The 17,671-nt window shown below is 38.9% G+C and overlaps 1 protein-coding gene across 2 annotated transcripts; it reads right to left on the bottom strand.

Annotated features, from left to right (window-relative positions):
* CZH9orf85 (chromosome Z C9orf85 homolog) lies at positions 508-17,667 on the bottom strand. Of its 2 annotated transcripts, XM_021380571.1 has the most exons (5): positions 17,425-17,667; positions 8,997-9,103; positions 5,377-5,487; positions 4,228-4,341; positions 508-2,112 (listed from the first exon to the last, which is right to left on the bottom strand). In XM_021380571.1, the coding sequence occupies exons 1-5, from the start codon at positions 17,524-17,526 to the stop codon at positions 1,902-1,904; spliced, it is 645 nt and encodes a 214-aa protein (XP_021236246.1). In that variant the 5' UTR covers positions 17,527-17,667; the 3' UTR covers positions 508-1,901. The 2 variants fall into 2 exon arrangements, with proteins under 2 accessions (XP_021236246.1, XP_021236247.1); XM_021380572.1 differs by lacking the exon at positions 5,377-5,487 and having other exon boundaries at positions 17,425-17,640.

Here is a 17,671-nt window from a genome sequence, read left to right as displayed (position 1 = left end):
CTCTTCCAAGCCAAGCCAAGCCATCATCATTCTAAAATTTTAAAATGATGAATTTTTTATCTATTGAAATTGAGTGAAAGAATCCGAGTTTGATCACAAAGCTAGTTGTTTAGCTTATAAACCACATATTTATAGAGAGAACAGAGAAAGAAGGAGATGGGCTGTTTTGATCATAAACTCTAGTGCTTTATGATTGCAAACAGGCATAAAATACTACTCAAATATTTCGTAAACTTTACAGTTTGTATCAGTTAAGAGCCATAAGTCATGATGTGTCAACAAAAACAGGGAAGACCACAATTTGCAATGGTTTGCTGCTCTTGGTTATCATAAAACACTTTGCAAAAATCTATATATGCAGAAAATGGACACAGAATAGAAAATTACCTTCCTCAAAAGCAGAGGGGCAGCACAGAAAAGGAACAAGAATTCAATCATGCAGATAATAGTCCTTAGAGATAATTTTAAAAGGATGTTTTGGATGTTAATATACAAGCTTACAAGAAGTTCAGAAAAAGTGAATGTGATGTTTTAATGTCCCATGAAAATATATAAAAGTGAAAGACAAATCTAAATAAAAGATGATAAATAGCTTAATGCATAAGGCCTTACGTGTAGTGACAAGCACATAAGCAGTTAAGAGGTATGAGCTCAATGCCAGATGAATGATTACAAGAATTTTGCTGCTGTGTATTATTATCAAGACTAAATACTAATACTGTCATTTCAATCTGAAGAGGTTCTATGTTACTGACCACTGTATGTCTTAGCACTCCGCATCTTGGTAACCAGATTTTCTTTTAAAGTCAGCTACAGCAGAGACAACGGTGGCTATCCCTATCCCAAAGAAACAAAAGTTTCAATATTTCCATATTTTGAAGGAAAAAGAGAAATCCAAGTCCAAGTCTGTCACAATTCATTTGAAGAAGCCAGTTTTGGAATAAAATTTTTTGCTATGCCTGGTACTGCAATTCAGACAGAACACCAAATAAGCCGGGTAATTTTTAAGTGGTCAGTAAAAACTATATTGTCATCTGTTCTTAGGCTAAACCATTTAATAAACAAGAAGCACTTATCCCACATTATTTATAGATGTGGCAGATGATGTAAAAGAAATCAAACCATACTGAATCCAGCAGAAGTTCATTTCAGTTAAGTTCTTCCTAGAGCTTAGTCTACACTGAAATAATCCCTACGAAGAACTGAAAATCAGGAAAACTATAACTACATATCTTGCTATGTAATGATACAGCATTTGAACTGTAACTCAGTAAACACAGTTCTATACTAGCATCCCTACATGACACCTAAGTGTTTTTGTGTCAAAGCAAACTACATTATGTCTACATTCGAAAGAAAAGAAAGTGTAGAACCTGTATGAAAAATTCTGAAGTCTTAAGCTTTTTTTTTTTTTTCATTTCAAAATGTTGGTAATAACAAGGTAAAAATATGAAATGCACATTGATGCCACTTAGTGGCATCAATTCTTTTCCATGGAAAAGAAACAGCAGGTGTAAGAGCAATGATCACTCGATATACCAGAAATGACCTCTGGAAGCTCACTGACAAAAGATGCAAGTTCTTCCCTCAAAATCATTATAATTGGTTTAACTTTTCTATTTTTATGACAGTACTTTTTATTTGTACTACAGATGTCCATGTAGTTTTCCAAATGGCAATACAACAGTTGTGTAATGCTGGATTCATAACAATTACACAGAGAGTAACATCTACACAAGAAATAACTGTACTTAAAGATTCAAACTCTGAGTCTTTTTACAAGAAATTCTACTCTTACCCCACAGCAAACATTAAAACACACTGCGCCAATACATGAAGATCTTAAATGTCAAAACAGGTTTTCAGAGTAGAAGTCAGACGAAAGCACCAGTCTATCACAATTAATTGTGTATAGTCTCTTCTAGAAACTCAACTTTTTGTATCTCTGTCCTTTCAAAATTCATACTTTTAAATCTTTCTTCAAGCCTATCAGAATCTTCTTCATTGTCTGTACTACTGAAGTTTGTGTCAAAATCCAGTTCATCCTCCAGTCCGCTCTCCTGGCTGTTTGTAGTAGTCTTATTCTCAGTTCCATCTTGTCTTTTATCAATCCTGCAGAAATCAGTATTAAGTTAGCAACTATTACTTCTTTAATTTATAATTATTTTAAATGAGAATGGGATGAAGTATACCACATACTACCTGGGATGGTAGGGAAGGGAGGAGAAGGGAGACAATAACCTAAATTACTTTCATGTTGAGTAAACAGTAAGGGAAAAGAGACTAAGAAATAAAAAGAATACATATTTATGTATGATAAAATCATAGAATGGCTTAGGTTGGAAAGTACCTCAAGGATCATCAAGTTACAACTCCCCTGCCACATGCAGGGTTACCAGTTCCTTATGTAAGTACTTGGTCAGGTTGCCCAGGGTCCCACCCAGCCTGGCCTTGAACATCTTCATGGATGGGGCATCCACAACCTCTCTGGGCAGCCTGTTCCAGCATTTCACCACCCTCTCAGTGAAAAACTTCCCCTGACATCTAACCTAAATCTTCTCTCCTTTAGTTTCAAACCATTTCCCCTTGTCCTATCTCTATCTACCTGTGTAAAAAGTTGATTTCCCTCCTGTTTATAATTTCCCCTCAAATATTGGAAGGTCATAATGAGGTCTCCCCTCAGCCTTCTCTTATCCAGAACAAACAAGCCCAGCTCCTTCAGCCCGTTTTTATAGGTGAGGTACTCTGGCTCTCTGATCATCTTAGTGGCCCTCCTCTGGTCTCCTCTCCAAAAGCTCCACATTTTTCCTTTGCTGGGGGTGCCAGACCTGGATGCAGTACTCCAGTGAGACCTCATGAGAGAAGAGCACCTCTCCTGCCCTGCTGACCATCCCTCTTCTGATGGAGCCCAGGAAACCATTGGCCATCCAGTCTGCAAGGACACAGTGCTGGCTCATGTTCAGTTTTTCACCTACCAGGACCCGTAAGTCCTTCTCAGCAGGGCTACTCTTGAAGAGTTCTTCTCCCAGTCTGCATACACACCAGGGATTGCCCCAATCCAAGTGCAAAACCTTACACTTTGCTTTGTTGAACTTCATTGGGTTTACGTGGGCCCATCTTACAAGTTTATCAAAGTCCCTCTGGATGGCATCCCTTCCTTCTGTTGTGTCAACTACACCACTCAGCTTGGTGTCATCAGCAAACTTGCTGGAGGTGCACTCACTCCCACCACCTATGTCATTGGAAAAGATGTTAAAGAGTACCAGTCCCAAGGCAGACACCTGGAGAACACCATTCGCGACCGGCCTCCACCTGGACACAGAGCTATTGACCACAACCCTCTGGCCGTGACCTTCCAGCCAATTCTTTATCCACCAAATAGTCCACCCTTGTAATCCATCTCTCTCCAACTTTGAGGTAAGGGTGAGTTTGGACCATGTCAAAGGCCTGTCACAAGTCCAGGTAGACAGTATCAGTTGCCCTCCCTTGATCCATAAATGCTGTCACTCCATCACAGAAGGTGACCAGATTGGTCAGGCATGATCTGCCCTTGGTGAAGCTGTGCTGGCTGTCTCAGACTGCCTGCTCATCCATCATGTACCTTAGCATATCTTCCAGGAGGATCTGTTCCACGATCTTCCCTGGCACAGAGGCGTAAATATATGTACGTATGTATGTTTGTATATAAACAGTCTGACTAACTATTCAACTGCTGGTGAGCAGTCACATACTAGTAAATTAATACAGGATGCTCAATAAAGGTGACTTCTTTACTAAAAGTATAGAAAAAAAATCTGCTAAAAACACTGCAGTAACTGTGCTCAGTATCAGCCCATCTTTATTTCTGTTCACTGCTAACTGAATCATCAAATGACACTCAAAATGCAAACAGTAAATTGACTTATGCATATTTTATGATGCTCTATATTTAAATCTATTTTGAAGTACTTTGTTCCTAAGGAAGAGATGCAATCTACTCTTTGGTGTTAAAATTAAGCGTCTTATCCAAGTCAGACTTATTCGGCCTAGCCTCACTAACATCAATAAGCATTCCACCCTGGTTTTGGCAAAAGAAAATGAAGGTGATGGCTTCTACTGATTCCTGTCAGGATTATTCAGAATACGGCATGAAATGTAACAGCATCTTGCACAGTTTCCAAACAAGCTTTATTAAAAAGGGAAAAAAGAAGTGCAGCACTGAAACTATATAATCTATGAGCTACTTACGGAATTACAATTTCTTTTTCCTTTCCACATTTGGCACAAACTTCTAATTTACTAGCACACGGTCGACAAATAATATGGTAAGGATCTTTCACAGCTTTCTGGAGGCACTTCACACTGTGAAGAGAAAGAAAACATAATTGCTTCTTTTTTTGGTGTACATTTATTAAATATTCTGTGTTGAAAGACAGCATATACAACACAAAGAGCCTTCAAAATAAGCACTTTCATAGTCCAGTTTTATACATTCATACTAAACTAGAACTGAAGAAGAAAAATTAAATAAAAAAAATCTTACTTTAAAGTGACAAAATAAATCTTTCCATTCATTTGAATAAGTTGTTTTGCTTTAAAAGCTGCACAAATTATTCATCTGGCTTACAAATAAAAGAAAGTAAGAATACAGCATAAGAAGGTGCATAAATTATTACAAATTAAAGGGTTTCAATCAAAACAATACAATGTCTTTCTCTTAAACTTCTCAGAACATAAACAAAACCAGTGCTGGACTTTGCTTTCTGCAAATGCATGCCTGCAAGGAACTCTATTCTAAACAAAACCATCCTAATTTTCTAGAGGTTTTTGGTTACTGTTTTCAAATATTGTAAAACTCTGTACATCAAATAATTTCTGAAATGCTATGACTTAACATTCAGCTGACATTTCTCATGTCATGTATTTTTGGTGAACAGAATCCAGAATTAAATAACCCACGTTAGACAGCTGCCTTAAAAGTCATCTTTGCTTGTTTCTTCAAGTGCTCAAAGTCTGTCAGGAAAGATTTAGCATTGAACATACAGTTTTAAATATTGAATTTGTAGACTAACACAGGCTAAAGACAAACACCAAGTATATGTGAATGTCTTGTAAGACTCTAACATGTCTACAGCTCTTCTTAGTTGTGTCTCACTGAAGAGGGACACCATTATTAAAAACAAACTGACTTCCATTAGATTAATCTTTAATATTTAAATACCCAAAACAAAATTAAAGGCCAAGTTATGGTTATACTAAAAAAATTATAATTTTACAAGAGGTTAAAGAATTGAAATAAATGTATATGCACATAAGTCCTCAATTTCCATACTCTGTGATGTAGAGACTTCAATTTCTTAGCTTGAAAGTCAAATTTTTAAAGTACGTAATGAATACCTTTCATTTAGAAGCTTAACCCATTGAAATTCTTCATAGTCTAGGTCTTTCAGAACACTGGCCCATTCAGCCAGTGTAGTATCCAATGGTTGTAGGCACGGACTGAAATCACTGCAGAAGTAGAGTTAAGAATGCTATGAAGTCTAATTTATTTATTCAAAACTATGACAACATATTTAGTCCGAAGCAGCAGTCCTACAATGCCACTTTTTCCTATTTCTCATGCTTCCCTGATCTACAAACCTTTTTGGATTCTTTTTTTTCCTTTGGAGTTGGGTAGAGAGAAGACAAAACAATCAAGCCTGTCAAGATCTGTCTGGATGGCATCCCTTCCTTCTGTTGTATCAACTACACCACTCAGCTTGGTGTCATCAGCAAACTTGCTGGAGGTGCACTCACTCCCACCACCTATGTCATTGGAAAAGATGTTAAAGAGTACCAGTCCCAAGGCAGACACCTGGAGAACACCATTCGCGACCGGCCTCCACCTGGACACAGAGCTATTGACCACAACCCTCTGGCCGTGACCTTCCAGCCAATTCTTTATCCACCAAATAGTCCACCCTTGTAATCCATCTCTCTCCAACTTTGAGGTAAGGGTGAGTTTGGACCACGTCAAAGGCCTGTCACAAGTCCAGGTAGACAGTATCAGTTGCCCTCCCTTGATCCATAAATGCTGTCACTCCATCACAGAAGGTGACCAGATTGGTCAGGCATGATCTGCCCTTGGTGAAGCTGTGCTGGCTGTCTCAGACTGCCTGCTCATCCATCATGTACCTTAGTATATCTTCCAGGAGGATCTGTTTCACGATCTTCCCTGGCACAGAAGTGAGGCTTATCAGCCAGTAACACTTCACCTCTGGTTGGTCTGTCCAATACCTGGACCAGGAATTTATCCTCAAGTGGCTCCAGGAGTCTCCTGGATTACTTGCATCGTGCCATGTTGTTTTCCCAGCAGATTTCCCGGTGGCTGAAATCCCCCTATAAGGGTAAGAGGCTGCAAGCACAATGCCTTCTGTAGCTGAAGCAAGAAGACCTTGTCAACAGGATCCTCTTAATAAGGCAGCCTGTAGTAAACTCTGACAATCAGATGTCCTTTCTTGGCCTGGTCCCTGATTTTAGTCTACAAGCTCTTAACCTGGCCATGGCTGTTTCTCAGAGGCAGCTGTTTGCAGTCTACTCTCTTCTTAACAGAGAGGGCAACTCCATTGCCCCTCCTACCTTGTCTATCCCTTCTAAAAGTATTGCAGCCCTCAATTACAGTATTCGAGTTGTGCGATTGGTCCCATCATGTTTCTAAGAAAGCGATTAGGTCACAGTTTTCTAATTGCATCACAGTTTTCAACTCCTCCTGCTTATGCACACACCAAGCTGTGTGTATTCATGTGGAGTCACCTCAGCTGGTCTACTGGCCACATTACGGTCCTGGAGGAGCCTTCCCAAATTTCTCTGGGACAAATCTTAAGTTTTCCCATGCTGCTTCCTAAAATGACAGTATGCCCCAGTTCTCTGCCACTCAGCAGTACATCTCCTTCCTCCAGCAAATCTAGTTTAAAGTTCTGGTGATCAGCCCAGCCAGCTTGCTGCCCAGTATATTCTTTTCCCTCCTGTTCAGTCGCATCCCAAACAACATAAACATGTCCAGTTTATACAAAGGTGCACCCTAAATCACAGAACTGAAAGCCCTTAGTGTGACACCATCCATGCATCCATTCATCAAACTGGTCCATCCTCCTCCATCCAACCAGGACGACTGATAAGAACACTACCTGTGCTTCCAATCCCTTCAACATCTTCCCAAGGGACAAAAAGTCTTTTTTAACTTTTTGCAATTTCCTAGCTGCAGCCTCCTGTGAGACAGCTTGAAAGACCACAAGAGGACAGTAGTCCTCCAGCTTTATCATACCTGGTAGCCCCTTCTAGAAGTCCTGGATGCAGGCTCCTGGCGGACAGCAAACCTCTCAAGAGATTATCCAGGCAGCAAATGGAGGCCTCAGTGCCTCTCTGTGCAAAACCCCTACTTACTAAGATGCTTTGCCTTTTTTTAACTGCACTTAACATGGTTGTTCCTTTCCAGTTCTCAACCACTATCCTTCTTCTCTTTCCATCACCAAAGCTTCACATCTGTTGCTTGAGGGTATTTCAGGGGCAAGGGGAAGCCTTCTCCCTCTGGCCCGAGCAGAGACAAAGGTCCAGTCTCTCTCATCCTGAATTTTTTTGCCATCTGACTCCTCAGGGACAGCAGTCTGCTCATCTTCTTCCCTTTGCTGAAACTTAAGACAGGGCTGTTGGTCTGCTTGTGTCACTGTATGACACCAAGCATCATACATTCTCCAACTGCTGGATACATCTCAGCCTCATGATTTCATGAAACCTGGCCACCAGCTGAAAAAGTTCATCAAGCTGGGCACACATGCACCCATGACAGCTCACTCTGCCCTCAGGCTCAAAGTTCTGGGCAGCTCTGTCACTCCTTGGGAGGTCCATCTGAGTGTACACACCAGTCTGGAAAGGTTGTGGTCCCTCCCCCATTTTGGTTTCCACTTCAGACCAACTGTTGCGGTGGATGATCATCATGTTTGTCAACAGAGTTCTGCTCTGTACTGTAACCAGATGAGAAGAAAGAAGACCTCCCCGTACCCTTGTTGCACTTCCTACCTGTGTGAACCGCACACCACATCATTACTGCCATGGCATGCCCATTTGCACGATCTATTTAGGCATTTGTGAAAGAGTTTAAAAAATAGAAAATCCCTACTTAATCAACGGTAAACATAACCCAGAACATTCACTTTTAAAACTAGAGACTGCTATACTAAGTAGAAGAATTTTTTCTTCAACATGAAAGGATGAAATTGTTCAATAAAACCAAAATATTTTTTGTGTATGGTTTCATTAAAAAGTAAAACTTCATGCGCATGGCAGATACATGTATGAGAAGATTAACCTACCACAAATCTACAAATTATTTAGACCTATTTATCACCTTCACTATGCTCTTATCCAAAAATAATATAGCTATGTTTGCAAATAGTGCTAAATTTTCAATAATGAAAATAAAGAACAATAATGAAAAGAAAGAACATGCTACAAGGTACTGAAAAGCAAGTACTGCAAACATTTTGTATGAATTGAGGTAACGCTGAGCTTGACAATGACTTTTGATACAACACAAAATTAAGAAAACTTTCCTCTCTCAACATTCCTCTGCCAGGTAGTCTGTGAACATTTAAAAAAAAAAAATTAAAACTGTGCAGATAATATCAATACTGACTTGCTACAAGGTCTGAGAAAATCATATTATAATCAATTCAGGTTTAACTCTTTCTTTAGGAGGACATACTGACATGTTTTTGGAAACTTACAGGTTCAAAGTGATCATTAAGAATATCCAAACATTTTAACAACGGGGAAGGAAGCAGTTGCTTTGCTATGTTTTCTAATGTTTAAGATAAAAACATTAAAGAAACTGAATATTAATATTGCGTTTCGATTATTGTTGCAGACTCCAGACTGAAAAACATAATATAATAGCATTTATGAGCTTCCAAAACCAGAATATTCTCCAAAAAATTCACAAATAATACTGCCAGTGATTAAGACAAAGTATCTGTACTCACCATTTTTTAGGTTTTGATAGTAGTTTATACTTGCTGAATTTTACCCGCCACTCCAAGATACCTTTGCAATGCTGACACACTCCATCGTGAAGCTTACCATTTATTTTCTAAATAAACAAATAATAATTAGTATCAGAGAAGCTTTCTTATTTTTATGAGTATCATCTTGCTTAGAAAGCATTGTTACGCATCATGTGATTCATACTGTAATTAGAGAATTATTTGATGTTAATATAAGTGTTTTATACATTTACCACCTGTTATTTTCTTCAGCAGAAAGAGTAGTGAGGTCATCTTCTACTCTGAGGTAGACTTCAGTATTACTAACATTGTTAAAGCATTAACATAAGTAGTAGGTATAATATTAACTGTTCTTGTGTTATTTATGATATATTGTTATTTTATTATTATCATTATTACTACATCTCTAGAGATATTACAAAACCAACTTGAGTAGAAATGAACCCTGAAATATGCTGTCTTTACTTGGAAAAGATACGTCACAAGACTTAACGTTTAGCTTACTATTGTTCAAGATACTGCTATACTACAAGGGCTGCTCCAAAAGCAATGTCTCCTATTTTATGATGTTAGCCCACAATGTCAGAGACAGATGGTGGTGGTATGGCCAGAGAGGCTGAACCCTCCCACCAATATTCCATTACATATTGTTGCTGCGTGGCAGATGGCAGTCAAGGGGCAGTCTGACAGAATGGCATCTTACATGGAAGTGCGTATGAAGCAAAGGGGTGGAACTGAATTCCTCCATGTGGAAAAAAAATGCACCCCCTAGCATCCGTAGACATTTGCTGAATGTTCATGGAGACCGAACAGTGGTTTTGTAGCTGAGAATCTGCTCTATCAAATAGTGTTTTTGTGCTCTTTGTATCAGTCATAGTTTCCATGGAAATAGATAGGAGGCATTACTTTCAGAGCAACATGTGTACATACTTAAAGTGAGTAGTCTCAGCATTTTTTTTAGACCACAGTAACATCAAATTGACATATTTGCTGGCAAACCATTCAATGTTTCTTTCACCATAAATTTCCCCTATGAAAATGCAGTACATTTTTTGCACTCAAGTATCTAAGATAAAATAAAAATAGTCAAAATGGTCTTTTAAACTACAATATATTTTCAAGATAACACAAAAATTACTTTAATTTACTTCTATAACTTCTTGTCTTTGATTGGCAATATGAACTGTCAGCTGCTAAGTATGGTTTGCACAAGGCAAGTTACTCAGAGATAGGGACCAGTAACAAACCACACTTGCCTTAAAGATCAAGCAGTGAATACTGGTACATTCAACATACTTTCATTTCTTCTCTAAACAAAAATGTCAGCAGTAATTACAATCATTATACAGTATTATGTATGCATAACTGTGAAAACAATTTTCACTGCAAATAAAGAAGAAAAAGAAAAGGACTAAGTGTATTTTGAGACAGATTTAAAATGACAGCTATACAAAAATTATAAGATTAATATGGCCAAAACCACATTTATTGCTTAAAATATCCAGAAGTTCCTTGGGATAGATTCTGCATTAATCAGTATCTGGTTTTATATTATTCCTTCAGAAACAAGTTTAAAAGTTCACCTATGCATACAGCAGCAACTGAAATAATTTCTTAGTTTTGTGACCTTGTGGAGTTTCTTACTACTCCCAAAAAATTCAACTTCAATTAGACAGAAGAACAATCTAGCTTTAAACACACAGTATCTTACTCCATGCCTAAAAAGGTATGTGGTAGAAAAAAAAAATTTGTATGAGTGAGACTCTACTAAGGGACTTGCTTTGCATTCTTTCCATTTTTACTCAACTTCACCTGTTCAGCTGTGGCACTTCTTGTCTGGAAAGTTAACAGACAGAACTGTTTTCAAACAATTGAACACTGACTTTGCATGTTAAAAAGAAACAACAGACACCATTCTGCTCCCCCTTCAAAAAAAAAGGTTTTGTAAAATGCTTCAATAAGGAAAGCTCTGATGCCAGCTATGTATTGGGAGTGAAATTTGTCAGGAAACGCGGTTATTCAGACAACACAGAAACTTTTTGAGAGAAGAAAATCAGTGGTAAGTCCTCAGTAGATACCTGTGGAAATGCTGCCAATCAAACAGGTCAGCTCATTCTTTCAAAATGCATGCAATTTGAAGATAAGCCTTCCTTTCAGAGTTTAACTCACACAAAGATTCCAAGCAGGATGGTCTGAATAAGCTTCTAAAAATCTGCAAATAAGCCTGAACTTCCCAGTTCTCCCTCTCACTCTCCTAATTTGCATTAATTAGTAATGCAGGAGGGAAGAAAGACACAAACACTGTAATTTGTATTCACAAGTGTGTTTTACTGTAATCAACTATTTTTGGTATTATCAAGGCAGAACCCAATAAACTTCAAAACACTGCAGCAGTTCACATTGAAGACAGCTGGGTTGCTGCTAAACACTGTCTTTCAAAACAAGAGTTAGATTCCTTGCTGATAACCACCCAGTTTCCAATGTGTCATACTATCAGCACTTTGGACAGAACCCTGCCCCTACATGATGTAGGGACTGGCTCAGTGATGTGGACCACACCTGGAATTTAGGAGGCCACACTGAAGGCATGTGGCATAAACAGTGCAGAAGAGTAAGGGAGGCATTACTTCCACCTCTCATTTGAAGGAAATTCGAAGTCTGTAGAACAGACATCTTATTTCAAATTTTACTGAATGTTTTCTTATGGTACAGCAAAACGTGTATAATTACTGTTAACAGAGCTTCTTCTCCTCCCCGCCTCCCCCCCCCCGAATCTCATACAGCTCCTGAATATACAATAATGTACAAATGTACTGCCTTTGTACATGACTCAAATAAGACATTTAATGAAAGTGCAAAAATGAGACTAAAGATAAAATAGAAAAAAAGCAACTCAAAATTCAGACAATTCCTAAGATCAGTAACAAAACGAACAGCCGTTCTCAAACTTTCCTACAGCATTAATTTCAAAATTACTTTTGAAATTATTTTCAGTCATATTATTGTCAGTTCTCCAACAGACATGTAGCTGATAAAAAATAAGAGGCCTCTAAAATAAGTAACAAATGCAAAGAATGTTCTCAAGAATCTAAGCAGATTTAACACCTTATTGAATTGGAGATTTAATACGTTATTAAATCTTAAATGCTCAATTGTAATAGAAGCACAACACTCTTAGAAGAAGCATGCTAAATGCTATGGTATTAGCAGTAAAAGAAAAGGACACCAAATTAGACTTCTGCTATAAAGATCGCATTTACATATAACTTAGGTCCAGATCCAAGGCACCTGGACTAATCAACAGTCATCTGTGGGACCACAAGTCTAGCACAGGAACTCAAACAAATAACACAGAATCTGCTCAGAAGATAGCAATAAAGACAACAGCTTTTAAGTTCTAATATCATTCTTCTAACAGGCACGCATACAGCACGATACCTTCCTCCGTTTCAGCAATTTCCTTTATTTTTTATTCAATTTTGGCACTGCAGGCATGGGGTGGGATAGTTAATCATTGGAAAAACCAACTCCAACATCCTTTTACCAGCCAGCTAATTTAGAAATTCAAAAGAGAAGGATGGACTTTTGCAAAGCAAATTAAGCTGGCTGATTTACCCAGTTAAACCTTGATTTGTGTTTGCCTTCTAAGTTTATCTTGCTCAGAAATAGTACCTGATTTTTAAATCTTACTATTACTACTACAAGTTGCTTTTCAAAAGCAAAACTGACTTGATGAAGCAAAGAAAATTGTGCATAATTAAATATTTGGATAAGGTGATTCTGATTTTTTTTTTTTTTAATTCACAAAGAAACACGTAAGAGTAAGTTCCCCTCACAAACATGAAGAGAAACTTCCCTGCTATCTCAGTTAGATCAGGGAAAATAGTTAAATAAATTTCTCTCTTGCTCAGTTTTCCTATTCACTCTTCTATGTATTCGATACATTTCACATATTCAGACTTCTTTTCTTTCAACCATTTAATAGCTTACTTTCATTTAACAGTATAAAACACCCAGCAACATACACAAGGACCTGAACAAAATTTCCAATGTTTTTATTCCATTCAAACTTTTTTTTAACCCAGCTTTCACTCAAGCTTTCTCATGCACAAAGACAATGGTAATGCTTAATGCTTATGGTCTGAAATGTTTTTCTAGGTGTGAAGACTACTTGGACAGATTAGATTTTGTTTCTGTCACAGCAGTTTCTCTGTTTTTTGCTTTCATTTCCCTATTTTACTCACTAGCTCTTTCCTTTTTCCCTTTGCCATACTTCCTCCAATAGCAGGGTAGCTCATTCAATGCTTGCAGTATTTCTGTACATTCTCCAAAGAAAAAGCAATTATGCAATGCTGACATATATAAACAATTTTGAAGTAAAACAAAACATTTCACAAAACATTCCATGTGCATAATACATATACACTGTCAGGTCAACTGCATCAATAAAACAGCATCCTCTGTATGCTCAAGTAACCCAACATAAAATCATTTAACAACCTGCCAAAAGCAGTTCAGAAAGTATTAAAGTAAACATGTGCCTACACCTACTAACTTGGCTCACAAAGTAATTCCTAGCTTAGGCTAGCATTAAAAAAGCAGTCACAAGGAAGATGTAATAATGGGGTTTCAAAGATGCCTCACTGTCTGTCTGTAAGTTTCTAATTATGTGTGCATGCATGCACGTGTGTTTTGATTCACTGTATTGACAGCAGACTTCTACCACACATCAGTGGCTTATTCTACTATAAATCAATACAATGTCAATGCTACCCAAAAACTTTCTTGTCATAACAAACAGGAGATACTGATTGGATCGACAAGGCTGAATGCAGCATTTCTGAGCGACTACATTTCTCAGAAAAACAAAACTCCACACAAACTCTAGCGTATGACTACAAAGTAGTTAGAATAGAACAGCGCAAACTAACAGACAGAAACTCTGTGGCAGAAAATCCTTGCATTTCAGGGCTATATTACACACCTTATAGACTGAAATCAGTTTCCCCAGAGAACTTCACTTGCTGGCATACAATATTTATACTGACTTTAAAACACATGAAATCAAAATCTTCCTTGAAGCCCAATTCCAAATGGCTTTCTTGAACTCCAAGACATTTAGCCTTTTTTCACATCATCAAATAGGTTCATAATAATTTCATTCTCCCAGAACAACCACAGATCTCACAATGTATGAGACTGTGCATTTTTGGAAGAACTGACAATGTGTACGCATGTGTGTCTGCGTGTCTTCACTGCAGTCTTAGGTTACTGTTTGCTTCTCTTCTACCAACATGAAAGACTGTTTGGTAAGCCTGAACTTACTTTCAAACTCAGAACAAAAGGGATAGCTAGAAAGCAGATTTCATCCTGCCAAGTTGCTCGATGATGCAGCAAGACAAACTCCAGTAGTGTTATCTGTCATTTCCAGTTGGCTACCAGTTTACCTCTGTCTTCCTTTCTGAACTTTTAAGTCTTATTCATTGACTCAGCAATTAAGCCTCTTCCCAGTGCCTTCCCACAGTCTTGACCAATGCCTCCACTAAAATGAACTATGTATACAGCCAGCCGAAGAAGTAGCTGGCATCAGCATTATGGTAAAGCTGAGGTTCAGAGTTAATAACCTCTGAAATTTTGGAAAATCTGGATTATCACCTGGGTGAAGTTAATGAGGGGAAGAAACTGAGAAACAGACTGGTCATTTGGGTGTAAACATGAATTATTTTGTGGCCTACCATCTCATTACAATGGAGTTCTAAATGTTCTTGTTGAATACTGCTTGCTTTCATCTCTAGAATTACCTTTATTTCCAGTTTCCACACTGATTTAAGTAATACACTTCATACAAAATTTATGTTTATATAACATAATGTATATTCCTCGGCTCAGTGTCACAAATAGCTGTCCCAGAATGTACTATGTAAAGCAATCACCCATTAACAAATTCCCAGTTTCAATAATAAATAGCACAGTATGTCTTACTCCGTCTGGCTCTTCCTTCTTCAGCTCATCCTAGCATGCAAGCTTTCCCAACACTGTTGTAGGCAGCTACCCAAACACAGTTTAGAGGCAGTGTGCATTGTTTCACCTCAACTAGCCTATACCAGCATCATGAGCTAGTAAGGACTGGTCATTAGGGGAAACACAAGCACTCTTTCTGCATATCCTACAAGTAATTAGAACTATAGTCTTTAAGATTAGAAAATGGAGGCCAAGGTCAATGTCAGACAGAAAGCATAAAACCTTTCAAAACAAAACAAACAAAAAAAGATAACTATTAATTTCCTCTACAGCTACTTTTTCACAGTGAAGACTAGAAATAACAATGAAAATAACTACCTCAGCTCCAACCACAGTACAACCTGAAGCTACTGTAGTTGACATTCAGCACCGCTAACGCAGTGCACACATGCAGAAAGATACGAATTTCTAAAAATCTAAAATTAGCTAAAAATCATTCTACAGACTTTCAGGATGGTATTGAGCTGCACCGTGAACAACAATAGTCAAAAATAGGCCACAAACTTAAAAACAAATAACAGTGATTTACAGGAGATCCACGCTCTCTCAGCAACTCTCAGCATTCTGACCTCTTGAGCCAGTAAGAGATGGAAATGAGGAATGTCTCAGTTCTGTGTCAGCCCTCATGGTCAAATTGCCACTACTTCTTCCTTTGTCTCCTTGCAGCTTAGGTGTCTGCGGTACATGTGATCACTCAGGACCACATAAATACATAAATGTGACAAAATAAGAAAAGCAAAGCTCCTTGTCAACATTCAGCATGTATAGTATGACATTAATCACCACCTAAATCTTGTTAAATTTCTTTTCAAATTTCTTTAATGGGAGAATCAGGCCTAGTTATCATTATAATGGCGTCTGTGTATTGTTTTAATAAAGAAGACAAATTTGAATTTGTATGTGAAAGAACACCACAAGAAAATAAACATTCTTTCCCATTACCCTGTAATAGGAAGCAGCTTCTTCCCTATATTTAGCAATCTCCAAGAGCTAGCAGGTATAACGAGGAAAGAAAGCACTTCCTTGAGAACAAAAGACACAGTCCCACATCACAGTTAATAACTACACTGAATTTTGGCTGTGCTGAAAAGATGTTTTTTTAAAAAATATGTTTATTTAAGTGCATGGCACTGTGGAGCACTTCTCTAAGATATCAAATATTTTAAGAAAAAAAAGGAAAAAAATACCCAAGTGCACACTAAAGTTATCATTTCAGTTACAAAACTGATGTCAGAACTTAATTTCTCTACAAGGACTTTTCTGATAGGCCTGCTCTCTAGGATATTTTGTGAGGGTACATACAGGAAAACACACTTATCTATACTATCTGAGATCATAAAGTGACTCAAACAATGAATAATACTGGTGATGCTTGGAGCAGGAAAACAACCCATTCAACCTGCAGAACCAGTCCTACAAACACCTGAAAAAAAAGAAACCACAACTCTTTAGTGCCACTGTTTTGACTTACCAGTTTATTCCCCTCCTCTCAATTCTTTTTGACAACCTAGCCAGGTTACTTAAAGGGACACTGACATAACAACAATAGCATCACACAGTCCTCTTCCAGAATGCACATCCTGTGTTTTGCTTTCTTCACGTTTCTCAGTTTCATAAGGCATTCTGTCATAAGACAAAGCACCCCACCCTGGTGGTGCTACTGCTCAGCACACTTTGCTCTTCATCCTCTCCTACAGCACTGTTATGTGACCATAGCTACAAGCAGACTGAGCATGTTCCAGGAATATACTGTCAACCATTTCCTTTTCCTTGTTTAGAAACTATTTTTAAAAAAGGCAACAATGGTCTTTTGTAACAATAGTGTGAAAGTATCAAACCACGGCACTGCGTGCAGCACAGGCACTGATAAAACAGCAGGAGACACCTGTGCGGAGCCACCTCGATGCGCAATTATGCTTTTTAAAGCCTTGAAGCAAACACAAGCTGCTTTTCGGCTGTCTCAAAAAGCACGCAAAGTGTGACTTGTGCGCGTAGAGATGATAGCTGATCTTGTTCAAAATCAATTTGGAAAACGTTGAGACGTCTGAAATAAAACGATACAGCTGAGATCTTTAATTCAAGCAGCTTTCCAGAAGTCGCGCTGGTACCCCTGCAGATAATGTTTCCTTGCTGCACTCATTAGACAGAGGTGAATGCTTTCTTTCAGCTTATCTTTCTTACAGCGCTATGATTCGATGAGCACTTCTCACTCTGAGTTCCAAGCACCGCACGAGGCCTTGGCTCACGCCGCCAGGGCCGCTCCACTCCGCCCCACCCCGCCCCGCCTCCGGCCTCAGGCGCCTGCCTCAGCCCAGCAGCTCACGGCGCGCTCACACCCCCCGGCGGCGCGCGCAACGCCAGCCCCGACTCCCCGCACTGCGCCTACCTTCAGCCGCGCGCTGGTGCCGTACTTGTCGTTCTTGAAGGCGCGCGCGTTCTGGTGGCGCTGGGGCCGCCTGCGCGCCACGTTCCCCTTCTCCGAGCTCATTCCCCCGACAACCTCGGCTGCCGGCCGCGCGTACACCGGAACCGCTCCTCCCCCGGCCTACCATCTCCCACTGGCGGAAGCCGCCGTCCGTTAAGCTCGCCTGCCCGCGCCGATTCGCCGTCTGCCCAGCACGTCCCGCCCACCC

Source organism: Numida meleagris, chromosome Z (genome assembly GCF_002078875.1).
Source record: "Numida meleagris isolate 19003 breed g44 Domestic line chromosome Z, NumMel1.0, whole genome shotgun sequence".
NCBI classification, from domain to species: Eukaryota; Metazoa; Chordata; class Aves; order Galliformes; family Numididae; genus Numida; species Numida meleagris.
The sequence above is the reverse complement of the archived record's forward strand: the minus strand, read 5'-3'. Positions and strand labels throughout refer to the sequence as shown.